The sequence below is a fragment of the Manis javanica genome, chromosome X (genome assembly GCF_040802235.1).
Source record: "Manis javanica isolate MJ-LG chromosome X, MJ_LKY, whole genome shotgun sequence".
In the NCBI taxonomy this organism is placed as follows: Eukaryota; Metazoa; Chordata; class Mammalia; order Pholidota; family Manidae; genus Manis; species Manis javanica.
This window is the reverse complement of record NC_133174.1, coordinates 92458373-92471443: the sequence shown is the minus strand read 5'-3', so window position 1 is coordinate 92471443 and position 13071 is coordinate 92458373. Positions and strand designations below refer to the sequence as shown.

Genomic DNA, 13071 nt, shown 5'->3' with positions numbered 1-13071 from the left:
TATGTGTTACACCATGAAACTTCGGAATAGATTTTAAATGAGACATTTGAATGAAAAGCAGGTTAATCTGTGAAGTTACTAATTGCTAAGATTCATCATAAATCTGTCCTTTAAAGCCAGAATGAAAGCCACCCAGCTGTCTTCCATGAACATCTCATTCATCTGATGCCTAATACTATGAGTTCAGCCAGGAAGATGATAGTGTTTACTTATCTAAAATGGTTATGATGAAAACACTGATCACCTCACTATGGACTGACTTTATCCATCAATTTATAAATCATATTGAAAGCACACTAGTTTTGTTTGTAAGGATGTTTTAAATTTTAATATGCTGTTTGAAAGCTGCTATTTCCTGTGCAATCTGAAGAAAATATTTTCATTGTGGTACAAATTAACCAAATTAATAAGGCTTCCCTATTAACTGGGAAATATTGTTTATTTTGTGCATATGCTATATATATAATATATATTTAAAGATTTTAATTCTTTTCTTCTCCAAGTGAAATAGCTTAATTGCATTTTCTGATTACAAAATAGTGCAGCTTGAGTCAATAAAAACGGAAGGAAGGATGAAATACAACATAAATGATTCAAAAATATTCATAAAAACCTCACTACTACTTGGGTTTCCTTTTCTGCCACCAACCCCCCACCCTCCCAGTTTGGGTACAGAGACTGGATGTGGGAAGAGGTAGAAATTATGGAAGGCGGGCAGGACTTTCAGAGCCAAAGGATAAGACATTTCCTCAAGAAGTGTAAGTGAACAGTAGACCCAGGGAAAGATGCTGCCCCTTCCTGTAATACGAGAAAGGCAAACCTCAAACACCAGGGAGCCAGGACCACTTCTGGTTCCTGGTATTGTTATAGGGAAAAGAGTGACAGGGCCTAGTGTGATCGGGGGAGGTACGGGGCAGGCTGGCGCCTGCCACACTGCTTGTGGGAGTGGAAATTGGGGGCCAGAGCTTACTGGTGACGTGAGCGTCACGTGACCAAGAGCTGCCTAGAGCTGAAGTCCTGCTAGTCCTCTTCGTCTGGGTACCAGCCCCACATTACTCTGCGAGGCGTGTGAAGGAAGAAGGAAACTAGCCCCGGACAGCGCAGGTCGGTAGATCTAGGCTCGGCTTGGAGGGAGGTGGAGTGGGAGAGGGCCAAGAACGCCACGAGTCAGGTGCGAGCCGATCCGGGCTGAGTCCACTTCTCGCCTACTCTCTAAATACCGCCGCCCCCCGTCGTGCCCCTTTCAGTAGAGAGAACTGGCCGACTTCAGTGGGGGTGAGGGGAGTGAATGGCTGTTGCAGAGACTCCAAGGAAAGAAAGGTTCCACAACCAGGGGACTCGGGTTATGAGTGCTGCTTCGTCCACCAAGTACTCCGTCCCTTCGGTCCGCTGTCTGCAGGTTTGTAGGTCTGTTGGCTTGTAGGTCGCTGCAAAAGTCGCTGTTAGGAAGGGGCAAACTGCCTTGGAACCGTGCAGGTCAGTGTGGAGGCGTATGTACCCGGACCCTGGGTGGGGGTGGCGATGCGGTTGGCGGAGGAAGGAGGGCGGGGATCTGTGCGGGCCCGGTCCCAGTCGCCCTCTCCCGGCCGGGTCTCTCTCCGCACCCCCTCCCATTTCAGTGCAGCGAAAGGGGTGTGGCGGCCTTTGCTGGGGAAATGGCGGACACTGGGGGTGGGGGGGAAGCCCGCGTTAGGAAAGTCGGGAACGTGTGAGAAATATTTTAAACTCAAAGGCCGAAAATTCAAAAGAGCCTATACTGAGACCTGTGTTCTCAGTGCTGATCCATGCTCTGTACTTTCAGTTCTCCAACGCTGACTAGCCGTCTTTCCATCTGTCCTTCTGCCAGGCCATCTGGCCATCACCACTGGGAAAGAAGCCCTGACAACAGAAGACAAGGGAAAAAGAAGGAATTCACCTGACTTTGGTAGAGGTTCGTGGGAGAAACTACCTGTGATTCCTGGGGGTGCCGGTGTGTGGGGCGACTATCTGAGGGTTAACCTCTCCCTGTCACCTTTCTGGCTGTCATAGCACAGCCCACCTCCTGCCCTTCCCTGTGGCGCATGAAAGACAAATGGCAGACCCTGAGAGCAGATAGAGCATAGCAGAAAAGAACAAAAAAGTACTTTATTTATAATCCTCCTGTCTCAATCAGAACTCAAACTCCACTCTGTCTGATGAGCCGCAAACTTAAGCACAGCCCAAAGCCCTAATGCTATTTTTCACCCTTAGATTCATCACAACAGAGCCCCAGGAGCCTGGGGGAGGCTGAAGACGTCTCCTTCCCACCATTACTCACTGTGGCCCTACGACTCTTCTTCAGTTGTTTAGAGCCAGACCCTCTCCTGTCTTGTCCCAAGGCTGGCACAGACTAGAGCATGGGCAGGGCTCGGGAAGTGGGTTGGATGGCAGCAGGACTGATGATTGGGGCTGGTGCCTGCTACTGTGTTTACAAACTAACCATAGGAAGAGATGACAGTGACAAGTTGGAGGAGGAGGAAGAGGAAGGGGAAGATGACCAAGAGCTGGATGAGGAGGAGCCCGAGATTTGGTTTGATTTCACAACTATGTCTCAGCCCTGGAGTCAGGATGGGGACTGGACTGAACCTGGGGCCCCTGATGGCACCGAGAACAGGCCCACAGGTGGGGGAAAGGCCAACCGACCAAACTCAGTAAAACAGCGCCCATTCCCCTATGAACATAAAAACACTTGGAGTGCTCAAAACTTTAAAAATGTCACTTGTGTTCTTGACCTCTCCAAGTGTCCTTTCATTCAGGGTAAAATATTGTTTGCTCAGTGCAAAGACGCTGGCTTTTCATTTATCCATGATGTCAGCAGTCATTGGGCCAGCCTCTCCACTGGGAACTGCATCCCCACTCCCCACCCCGCTGTCAAGGAGAAGGCTTTGCGTGCCCTGGATAACTTGAACGCGAGGGCTGAAAATCAGAGCCAGATTAAGATGTACATCAGTGAAGTGTGTCGGGAGACTGTGTCACATTGCTGCAACTCATTTCTGCATCAGGCCGGATTAAATTTGCTAATGAGCATGACAGTTATTAATAACATGCTTGCCAAGTCCGTTGCAGACTTGGAGTTTCCTTTGACACCAGAGGGAAGAGGATGTGCTGAGGTTCAGGGTTTGAAACCGTTGACGGGTTTGTCTGAAAAGCCAGTCTTGGCAGGGGAATTGCTGGGTGCCCAAATGCTGCTGTCATTCATGTCCCTCTTTATCAGGAATGGAAACAGACAGGTTCTGCCGGGCACCATGGCCTCTTAAGTGGCCATCCTGAACGCACTGGAACTGAACCCGCCCAAAAGCCATTTGGTGAATACATGCCCACTTGTGCTCCCACTCAAAGACTCTGCAGTCTCAAAGATCCAGCCTCAGCCAATCGCCCCACCCTGGCGTGAAAGTCACACTTGCTAAGTGGAGGAGCACACTCTGTTTGGCCAGGCAGGGGCTCAAAGAGCTTTGAGTAGCTTCTTGGCGGTGCAGTCCGCAGGCAGTGCGCATTGACAACTACTCCCTTACAGCAGCCTTCTTCTTGTGGTAAAAGGGGTCATTTCAGCTGCCAGCTGCGGATACAGAGCATCATATTATAGCATCACGAGGGATGCCTTTCCTGTGCTGGCCTCCCTGTCTAAGCTGGACCGTTTCGTGGAGACCAGCTACATACCCGAGTTTGTGCTGAACATGCATTTGTTGCGGTTTAGGTTGAATTCTCTTTCATCTACTCTTTCCTCCATGTGAGCTGATGGACGGCAAGCCTATTCTTCAAAAGAGTACACTCCCTTTCTATGTGCTGCACTGACTTGACCTCATCCACCCATGCCTACATGTGTATGTATCATCAATAAAGTCGTGTGCTTTGATGGGCAAAAACGGGGCATGGAACGTGTCCTTGAACTTACAGTCTGCATGAAGAGAAAGACACAGAAACATGGTCAGCGCTAACTAACTGGGGCATCTGCTGCCTGACAGATGCACGCTGATCAGTGCTCACAGGAGGCAGAGGTAGAGGTGGGCTGCAGTGTTCAGGATGAGGCTCAGGGGGGTGCTGGGGGTGAGAGGTGAGGAGTGGGGGAGCAGAGGGGGCTTTGGTGGAATTAGGATGGCGTGTGGGAAGGACTGAAAGAGACAATACCCCTGAAGCAGGCGGCACAGTGCCTGGCGCCTGGTCCAGAGAAATGCCTCCAAGAAGCTGTCTTGCCTTGACTGCCAGCCTTGGGAGGAAGGTCAGTACCCTCGCGCTGACTGGCAGGGTGTCCACACACCCTTGGGGACCACTCAGCCACCCATCCTTGTGCATTTCATGCACTATTGTAGCAATAACGGTTGCCACTTGCTGAGTACCTTCTCTGTGTAGTTCTCTCTGTCCCGTGAAGCAGCTCTTAAACCTACGTGCAGGTGACCTCCCCTCCTTGGGATCCCAAGCCCAAATTCCTGGCAGGTGAGAAGGGCTGGCCCCTGCTTCCTTTGGGGGAGCCTCCGTTTTGCCCTACCCCGGGTACCTTCGGTGGGATCCAGGAAGGGGACAGTGGAGCCCTCCATGAACTCCCCGTGGGGGTGGTAGGGCAGATGCTGAGGGTGCTTGGCAGGGCCGTGGCTGGTCCGCCCATCAGGAGACATCCGTGTTCCCCCTACCCAAGCTCCCTGCAGCCCTGGAGGGAAGGAAGAACCCAGCCCTGCACACCGCCCCACTCCATGGATCTGGGCAACTCACTCTGCCACCCTCCTCCCAATATTTCCAGACCCCTGCCAGCAGGACTTGGCCCCTGCATCACCAAAGCCAGGTTCCCTGCATGTTTCTGGTGTGTCAAGCAGTGGTGCTCTTCCTCAAAGCCCCGGCCTACATGGTCTGCAAGAAGATTCCCTTGGGCAGTGGTGCTTCTGTGCCTCAGGGCCACTCCTGGTCTCCCTGGGATGCTGCTCTGGGCCATGGCGCCCAGGGCATCTGTGCTCTGGAAGTGCTCTGCCTTCTGACTGCTCTCCTCCATCCAGAGCATCGTGTTCTTTCTTTCTTCTCCCTTCTCCCAGAGTTTGGGCTGCAGGTGGGTTACAGCTCTGCTGCCGGCACCCATCGCCCCATGCCTTGGGCTGACTGGCAGGCTTGGGCACCTGCCAGGTCCCAAGGCCATCTCTGGGGAATCCTCCAACCTGGAATGGGGACGCTGCCTCTGCCCAGGCCCTGGCGGCGTGGATGGCCAGCAAGTGACTTGTGGTTGCTGCAACACCACACCCCCAGCAAGTCTCCTGCATCCCCGCCCCTTGCCCCCAGGGGGCTTTTTGTAAGCTCCTGGGGCCCTGCCTTGTTTCCTGAGATCTGCTAATGCCACCACCCCTTTCTCCCAGGCGGGCTGGGCACTCTGCTTCCCAAGTAGGATTGCCCTGTAGACAACGCTGTGTCTGCTTGTCCTAGTGGAGCCTGCTTGGCCAATGCTATCTTCAGCGACACATTATCGCTCAGCCCCTTTAATCTCAGCACCAAGGCAGAGGAAGCTCTCTCCCTCCTGGACCTGGGTCCCACATTAACATGCCCTGCCTACTCCCCTGCATGCTGCCCAATCCCCGTTCAAGTGGATTGTCCACCACTGGCAGTTGTCCACCGTCTGCCAGACAGGCACCTGGCACTTTCAGAGTCAGCACTTTGACACAGCTGACTCCCTACGCACAGAGGGAGGGGCCTCGGAGACTTTCTGCCCACCTCCTGAGCGACTCTGCCACAGGGAAGCCTGCAGGTGTGGAGAGTGTCTCCACGGGTGGTGGACTTGGCCCAAGCCCAGAGCCCCCTCTCCATTTGCTGGCACCACCCTCCCCAAAACACGCCCCGTGCCTGGAAGCTCGGGCCTCTGGCCTGCCCTTCATCCTTTGCTTGGTTGCTGTGCTCACCAGGGCAGGAGCCCAGGTCCCGGTGGATTCTGCCTAGGGACCCGAGGGGAGTCGGGAGCATGCCTGCCCCTCAGGGCCTGATTCAGACATTCAGGGCACTGGAATCGCTATGGTGCCCCCTGCTACACTTAGCTCAAAATGAAACAGCCCGGGACCACCAGGCACAAAACTTACCTACCAGCCTGCTGCAGCTAACAGAGGGTTTTTTTCTGGGCCTCCCCAGGGTAACCATTTGACAAGGTCATCAAAGCTTGAGCTTATCACACTCTGTGGGGAGGTGCCCTGCCTTGATGGGGCTGCCCCAGCCTAACCTGTCTCTTGTGTAAATCTGGAGCTGCCCCCACAGACTGCCTTTTGGCTCAGAAAGGCCCTGGTTTTGCTTCTTATTCATCTCGTGCTTACGTCTACATCTGGTGCCTGTAGGTGCCTGGCTTGCCCACTGACTCCCAGGGCCCTCCCCAGCCTGTACTTCTGGCGATTTTGTGATTTGGCAGTCCTCCCCCGAGTAAGCGTACACAAAGGTTGCAGACATGAAGCTTCTCAGCTGATCCTTCTGGTCTCAGACTCTGCATCCTCACCAGACCCTCTGTGCCACTCTCAGAGCAGCTTCCATCACAATCCCCTCACTTGGAAGTGCCACCCATGGACAGGCGCAGCCCTCACCAAGTCACTCCCTGAGCCACCAGGGCACCATTCAGCTTAGAGCCTGACAGCTGTGGCGAGGACAGGCTCTTGCTTCCCTTCCAGGGGCCACTGGTTGGTCTAAGATGCAGATGGGCACTGCAGCACAGTGCAGCCCGGTCCTGCAGAGGACTGACCCATCCCTTGTCTGCTGGCCATGCTGCACGCATCACCTCCCGCTCTGGCGCTTCCCTCCTCTCTTTGTCCATGGCCTCCTGTTCACCCTGCAGGCTCATTTTCCCTTCTCGCCTCCTGGGTTTGTGTGTGGCTTGGGACATCCTTCCCCACTCCCCAATTACAAAGAGGGTCTCCTATACGGTTTGCCTATTCTTTCATACCTTTCCACGGAAAGGGTTGTCTCACAGACCTACTTGGGGTTTACTTTTGTGCAAGGGGGCCCCTGTGACCCAACCTTACTTCTTTCCCCAGAAGGATAACAGATCAGCCCCGCACCCTTCGTTCATCGCTCCCTTCTCACGCTACAGCGTGGCACACTCTGGGACCCTCAGGCAGCCAGCCCAGCTACCCCACTGTGGCTTTCTGGTAAAAAGCCCCTCCTGAGGCATACCTTTCCTCCAGGAACCTCTGGCTGATTCGGGGACCCTCAGCTCACTGGCTGGCCCATGGCAGGTGGCGTGTGTGTTGGTGCTTGTGAGCAGGCCTCTGCCCCAGGCACCTTCTCAGGACATACTCTGGCCCACAGGGAACTTAGGAACTCCCACCCTGCCTACTTTAGCGCCATGGGAAACCAGAGACTGGTTTCTTCCCTCACCAAAGTTACGTTATTTGTCTGAGAAAAAAGCACGTTGAACTTACAGTGTTGTGTGTATTATCATAAAAATTATATGCAGTATAACATTATATACTCTCATATATGTGTTTACATTTTCTAATATTGTATAGATTATCTTTGTAATGATACACAAAAAATGCTTAGCATTTTTGCTTTGAGATTGATATATTGGTTTTATGTTGGTAAAGGTCAATAAAAGACTCATTTATCTTTTCCTGTCTTCTGTGCCTTTTGAGTTTTGTACACACACACACACACACACACACACACATTCTAAAATAAATTTAATAGGAAACAATTAATGTTGGTTTGTATAAAAGCTTTTGGTGTATCATTGTCATTCTACAGTCAGTGTCTTTTTAGGTTAACTTTCTTATTAATTTTATTCACCCCTTTTTTGTGACTTTTGAAGTGACAAACATAGTTTATAAATTATGGCAGTTTTATCTCTTTCTATTCAGTATTTTATAGCTTATTTCCTTTTTTTAATCTCATCTCACTGTCAGGATCCTCCAAACGACAGTATTGATGATACAGTGCATACATGTCTGTTTTCTGATAATAGTGTTCAATATTTCATTAGTAAGCTTGATGTTTGATGTTGGTTTTTAAATAATATGTCATATGCTTATTTAATAGAATTTATAAAGCAGTAAAAATGATTGAACTAGATACCTATATATGTCTAGGCAATTCTCAGAAACCTAAGGCTGAGTAATATAAGCAATTAGTAGACAGGTATAATGCCATTTATGCAATTTTAAGCATATGAAAGAGCACTATATATTATTTTGAATACATATATTTATAGCAAAATTAAAAATAGAGACTTAAAGATGCACATCAATTTTAAAGTATCAATTATCTCTGGGAAGGGATGAAGGAATGTGACTAACAATATATGTAGCTTAGTTTGATCTATTAATAAAAATATTTTAAACAAATACAATAAAATGCTAATGTTTGTTGTTAATTATGGATTTGTGCATAGATCTTATTACTTTTCTCTATATTTCTCTTTTTTTATTAAAAAGAAAGGTGTGCTGGATGCCCAATACAATTAATAAAAAAAAATCCTGTCCTGGATATATTCTCAAGAAATTTTAGAATAATAAGAATAAAAAGGAGACCCTAAAATATTTTGAGGATGTGGGAAAGTCATCTACAAATCAGACCAGCATCAGACTTTTTATTCATAATATTGGATGCTAAATGTCAATGTATAAATGCCTTCAAATCCTCAGAAAATATCTTTCTACTATTCTATTTTCAACATATTATCAAGTAGGTATGTGGTGGCAATATAAATATTTTCAGTCCTTTAGAAAGGTTGCCTGCTGGAGGACTTCTCTTAGGAAGTTATGTCATGTGCTCCAACAAAACAAGGTAGTAATCAAGTCAAAGATAAATACATAATCAAGAAAATGATAATTGCAACTTAGAAAAGCGATAAAGGTTAGTTCTAAGATGACAGCTAGACAGCAGGCCCAGCTAAACCAGACCAAAACAGAGCAAGCTGACAGGATTTGGGTTAGTAAGTGAGCTCACGAACCAAAGGGGAGTTGGTAAAATCAGTTGAGAGATCAGCCAAATCAGAGGCAAATATGGAGGAAAAATAATTAAAAGAACCTCTAAGAAAATGTTACAGAGTGGCTCCCAATGAACCATGCCTCCTTCTATCCATACCATTGTGTAGTCCCCTCCCACATTGACTCTGGACATGGCCATGTGATTTGCTTGGGCTGCTTTTAACATTAGCAAACATTGGCCCATGAAGAAGTTTGAACAGTGCATTTTCAGTGGAGCTTGCACTCTTCCTGCTCTGAAAGCACCATGTGTGGAAGTCTAGGCTAACCTGCTGGAAGATGAGACCATGTAGAATAAACATGAACTGTTCCAACTGAGGACTGCTACAAAGAGCTGCCAGATAAAGTATAGGACTCCCAGTTAAATTTGAATTTCAGGTGAACAGAAAACATTTTTCAATGTATGTTCCAAGTATTGCATGGGACATACTTACTTTAAAGAATTATTAATTATTTATCTGGAATTCATGTTTAACTGAGAATTACCTATTTTTGTTTGGTGTATCTGGCAACCCTAGCTATAGGAAAATCAGTCCCCAGCTGATTTTCCTGCTGATTCCTGCCATATAAATGACCTCAGGCAGGACTAGCAGAAGAACCCACCAGATAAGCCCAGTGCAAATTAATGAGCAAATAGGATGGCTGATTTGAGCTACTGAGTTTTTCAGTGGTTTGTTATGCTGCAATAGACAACAGTTACACAAAACAAAAAAAAATGTGTACTTGCTCCAAATATGCAGCAAATTAAGATAGAGAGTTCAGCATTTGATGGAATATAAAGAAAAAGAATCTATTGAGTCTTGGATTTAGGAAGAGTATCCCTTAAGTGACTCAAGAGCATTGACCTTGGATTCCAGAACATTTCTAAGCAATTATAATGGGCTAGATTGAATCAAAAGCAAATCCCAGGTCTCTAGGGATCTTACCATGCCACATAGGATGGGCAGGCTTGAACTAGCTCCTCAGTTACTAATTAAATATTCCCAGAGTAAGATGCATTCATACCTTGATAAAATTGATTTATAATTTATACCTAGCTCTACTATGCCAGACAACAGTAGGTAAGTAGACCATGGCTGCATGGCTGACATAACAGTCTGAAGTAACCAAATGGGTATAAAGACAACCCTCCCATTTCTGAGTAAGACCTAGGTTGAACTTGTGAAAGCTCCTGAGGAAGCCAGGTAGTTTCATCATCAAAGGGGTGCCTTCATGGGGTCTAGAAAGCAAGGGGAGCTTGCCCCTCTAATGGAGAGAATGTTGCTGAGGTCTCAGCTTTATATAGCCATATGTCCATATCTATGCATAGTAGGTTCCAGTTTACTTTCACGCTATGTTCAAAAACAACCAAGTATCCCATTAAAGCTTTCTGATTTCAACTCTATACATGAAAAATCATGAACAGTATTTACATAATTGTAATTTGTAAGTGTTGCACATTGCTGAGCCAAACAATGTCTTCACCCTCAAGTCTATTTTGTAGAGTTTTAGTAAATGATTCACATATCACCTGTGAGGACAAGATTTCAAGTAAGCATGAGACTTAATAAAATGTAGGTGACAGAATGTAGGATATAGAAGAAGATGATAAAAGACAGAAGAAAAGATGGTAGAGCTGATATCCTCATTTATAAAGTGAGAAGTAAGCCAATCCTGGTGGAAGTTTATAAGATAAAATAAAAGTTTATGTATGTCATTTAAAGTTAAATTTAGATACTTCGTTTTGACTGATTTTATGACCTGCTTCCTCCACAAGAAAGAAAGCATAATAAAGGGTATCAGTATCTTACTTGTTACCGAATCTCAAACGTTTTGACTAATGCCTGACATTAACAGTGGTGCTTAATAAATATTTGTTGAGTGTATGATTAAACTATAATTATTAATAACACTATTGTTACTATATTACAAATATTGGGAATGAGAGGGAGGAGAAAGAATTGTAAGATAAATGAGCTAAAATGTTTTCATAGCAGAAGGTCATTAAGGGTACAAATATATTTTTGGCATTTTGATGACAACACCATAAATAACTTCTAGTCTTGGGACTAGTCACATTTTGGGCTAGGGGCTGTCCTGTGCATTGTAGGATCCCTGGCCTCTACCCACAAGATGCCAGTAAGCATCCTTGTCTTCAGTTGTGACAACTAAAAATGTATCCAGACACTGACAAATATCTTGCTTGGGGGGGGTGGGTGTTGGAGGGGAAAATCAGCCCTGATTGAGAACCATATATCAGAGATACTAAAATCAGAGATGTTAAGAAAAGTTACTTAATGAACTTTAGAGAGCAGTATTGGGTCTAGGGAAGAACAGGAGGGGAAAATTATTTGTTTTTATCATAAACTCTATACTAATTGTTTAGCTATCATGTGCATGCATTGCTCTGAGAAATGTTAATGTTTTTTAAAAAAACATTAAGGAAGTGGAATCAATGGGACTTTGAGACAAGCTAGCAAAGTAAGATGAAGGAGAAGGAAGGAATCAACAATGACTAGGTTTTGGGCAGAAAAAACTAGGTGGATGGTGGTTGTGTTCACTGAGACAGGGAAGACAGGAGAGGGAAGAGTTTTGGTGTGGGACAAATGAATGATGACTCCAATTTCAAATATTTCAAACATTGAAACATCTATGGGATAAGCAGTCTGTGGACATCAAATAAATTAATCTTGACCCCAGGATATATATAGACTTGTGAGTCGTTAACATATAGGTGATAATTGAAGCCATGCTAGTGGATGAGATTCCTGGAAAGAGAAGAGACCTGAGATCAGGGCCTCACAATAGAAAGTGTGTAACATTCTAGTCTTTTTTTTACATCTGCGTTTTTAAAATTAATTTGGACCACATTGTAAATACTCTTTAACACATTTTTAAAACAAATTCCTCTTTGCAAACATAATGCACATCTATTTCCAAAATAAATAGATAAGCACAAACTCCTGTTCAGAACCAGAGTTGCAGCTTGAACACTAGCCAATCAAACTGAGTAGAAACTGAGCACTAATTATGAGAAAAGCAGACGGAAATTCAATAGTAAACAAAACAGGCACCATTCTTGGTTCAAGAGCTTACCATTTAGTGGGGAATGCAGGCAAAGGAAATGGAAACTACAATGGAGTGCAATGAATGCTAAGAAAATTAATCATGAAAAGCCACTTCAACTAAAGATGCAAAGAGATGTTATTTAAGCATCTTTTGTGTCATCCACTTTTCTTTTAATAGGCACAAGCTCAGCTGCCAGGACAGGAAGAATCTCAGTTGTGTGTTCATTTGCTCCCCTGTGCTGCGTAGTAAGAAAGCACAGGAAAGCTGGCAGAGATCATGGAGTTATTTGCCTTTCTGGGCCTGACTAGAGGCTCTCTCCAAACCAGGCCTGGCAGTATACTGGCTCTAACTCCTTCACAGAGAACATCTGCATGAATTTGTAGATTAATTTTATGCTCAACAGTCTGTTCAGTTAATATTCCAGAAACTTTTTAGCTGTAATTCTACATTCTCAAGTCAGCCACTAGACAACACTGAATTCCAGAAAGGGAAGAGGCTATTTGTATATTTCTCTTTTCCTTTTTATAAAAAAGTTGTGATAAGAACACTTAAAATAGGATCTACCCTCTTAACAATTTTGTGTACTTCTTAAAAAACAGAAGCATGCACAAGTTGGCAGCAGGAACCACCATGGAACGGGAGATCCATAGTAAGAACCACAGAAAGATTGGGTCAAATAAGGAGTCACAGAGACAGTTCATATTTGCAGGAAGTAATCTGTACCCAAGGCAGCATTAGAGAATAGTTTGCCCCTGAGCAACAAGGGGAAGAAGAGATTGCACTTTCAACTGTCCCACAGCTACCTCTTTCTAATGACTCAGGTCATAAAGAAAATTCTTAGTATCAGGGAAGGCAATCCTGGCCCTTGTCCTAGATGAACATTCTGTAAATAACTGGTTCAATAATACCTTCAAAATGGCACTGGCACAAGAGATAAACACAGGTAATGGACAAAGTATAAAGGGGACCTGAAAAAGGCATGGCAGATAAACAAAACTCATCTAGAAGAAAGTAGATGAAAATTTGACCAACAGCTTCACCACAAATTAAAAAAAGTTTTAAGGAAGCAATTAAA

General features: G+C 45.7%; 1 protein-coding gene across 8 annotated transcripts; it reads left to right on the top strand.

Moving 5' to 3' along the window:
* Nucleotides 1–960: 960 nt before the first annotated feature.
* LOC108390470 (protein ARMCX6) lies at nt 961–3881 on the top strand. 8 transcript variants are annotated; one of them, XM_037011126.2, is made up of 4 exons: nt 961–1104; nt 1248–1476; nt 1802–1930; nt 2230–3881. In XM_037011126.2, exon 4 carries the CDS (start codon nt 2376–2378, stop codon nt 3273–3275), a length of 900 nt encoding a protein of 299 aa, XP_036867021.1. In that variant the 5' UTR covers nt 961–1104; nt 1248–1476; nt 1802–1930; nt 2230–2375; the 3' UTR covers nt 3276–3881. The 8 variants fall into 8 exon arrangements, with proteins under 8 accessions (XP_036867021.1, XP_036867073.1, XP_036867012.1 ...); XM_037011178.2 differs by having other exon boundaries at nt 967–1104; nt 1400–1476; nt 1847–1930; XM_037011117.2 differs by having other exon boundaries at nt 967–1104; nt 1400–1476.
* The last annotated feature ends 9190 nt before the right edge of the window (nt 3882–13071 follow it).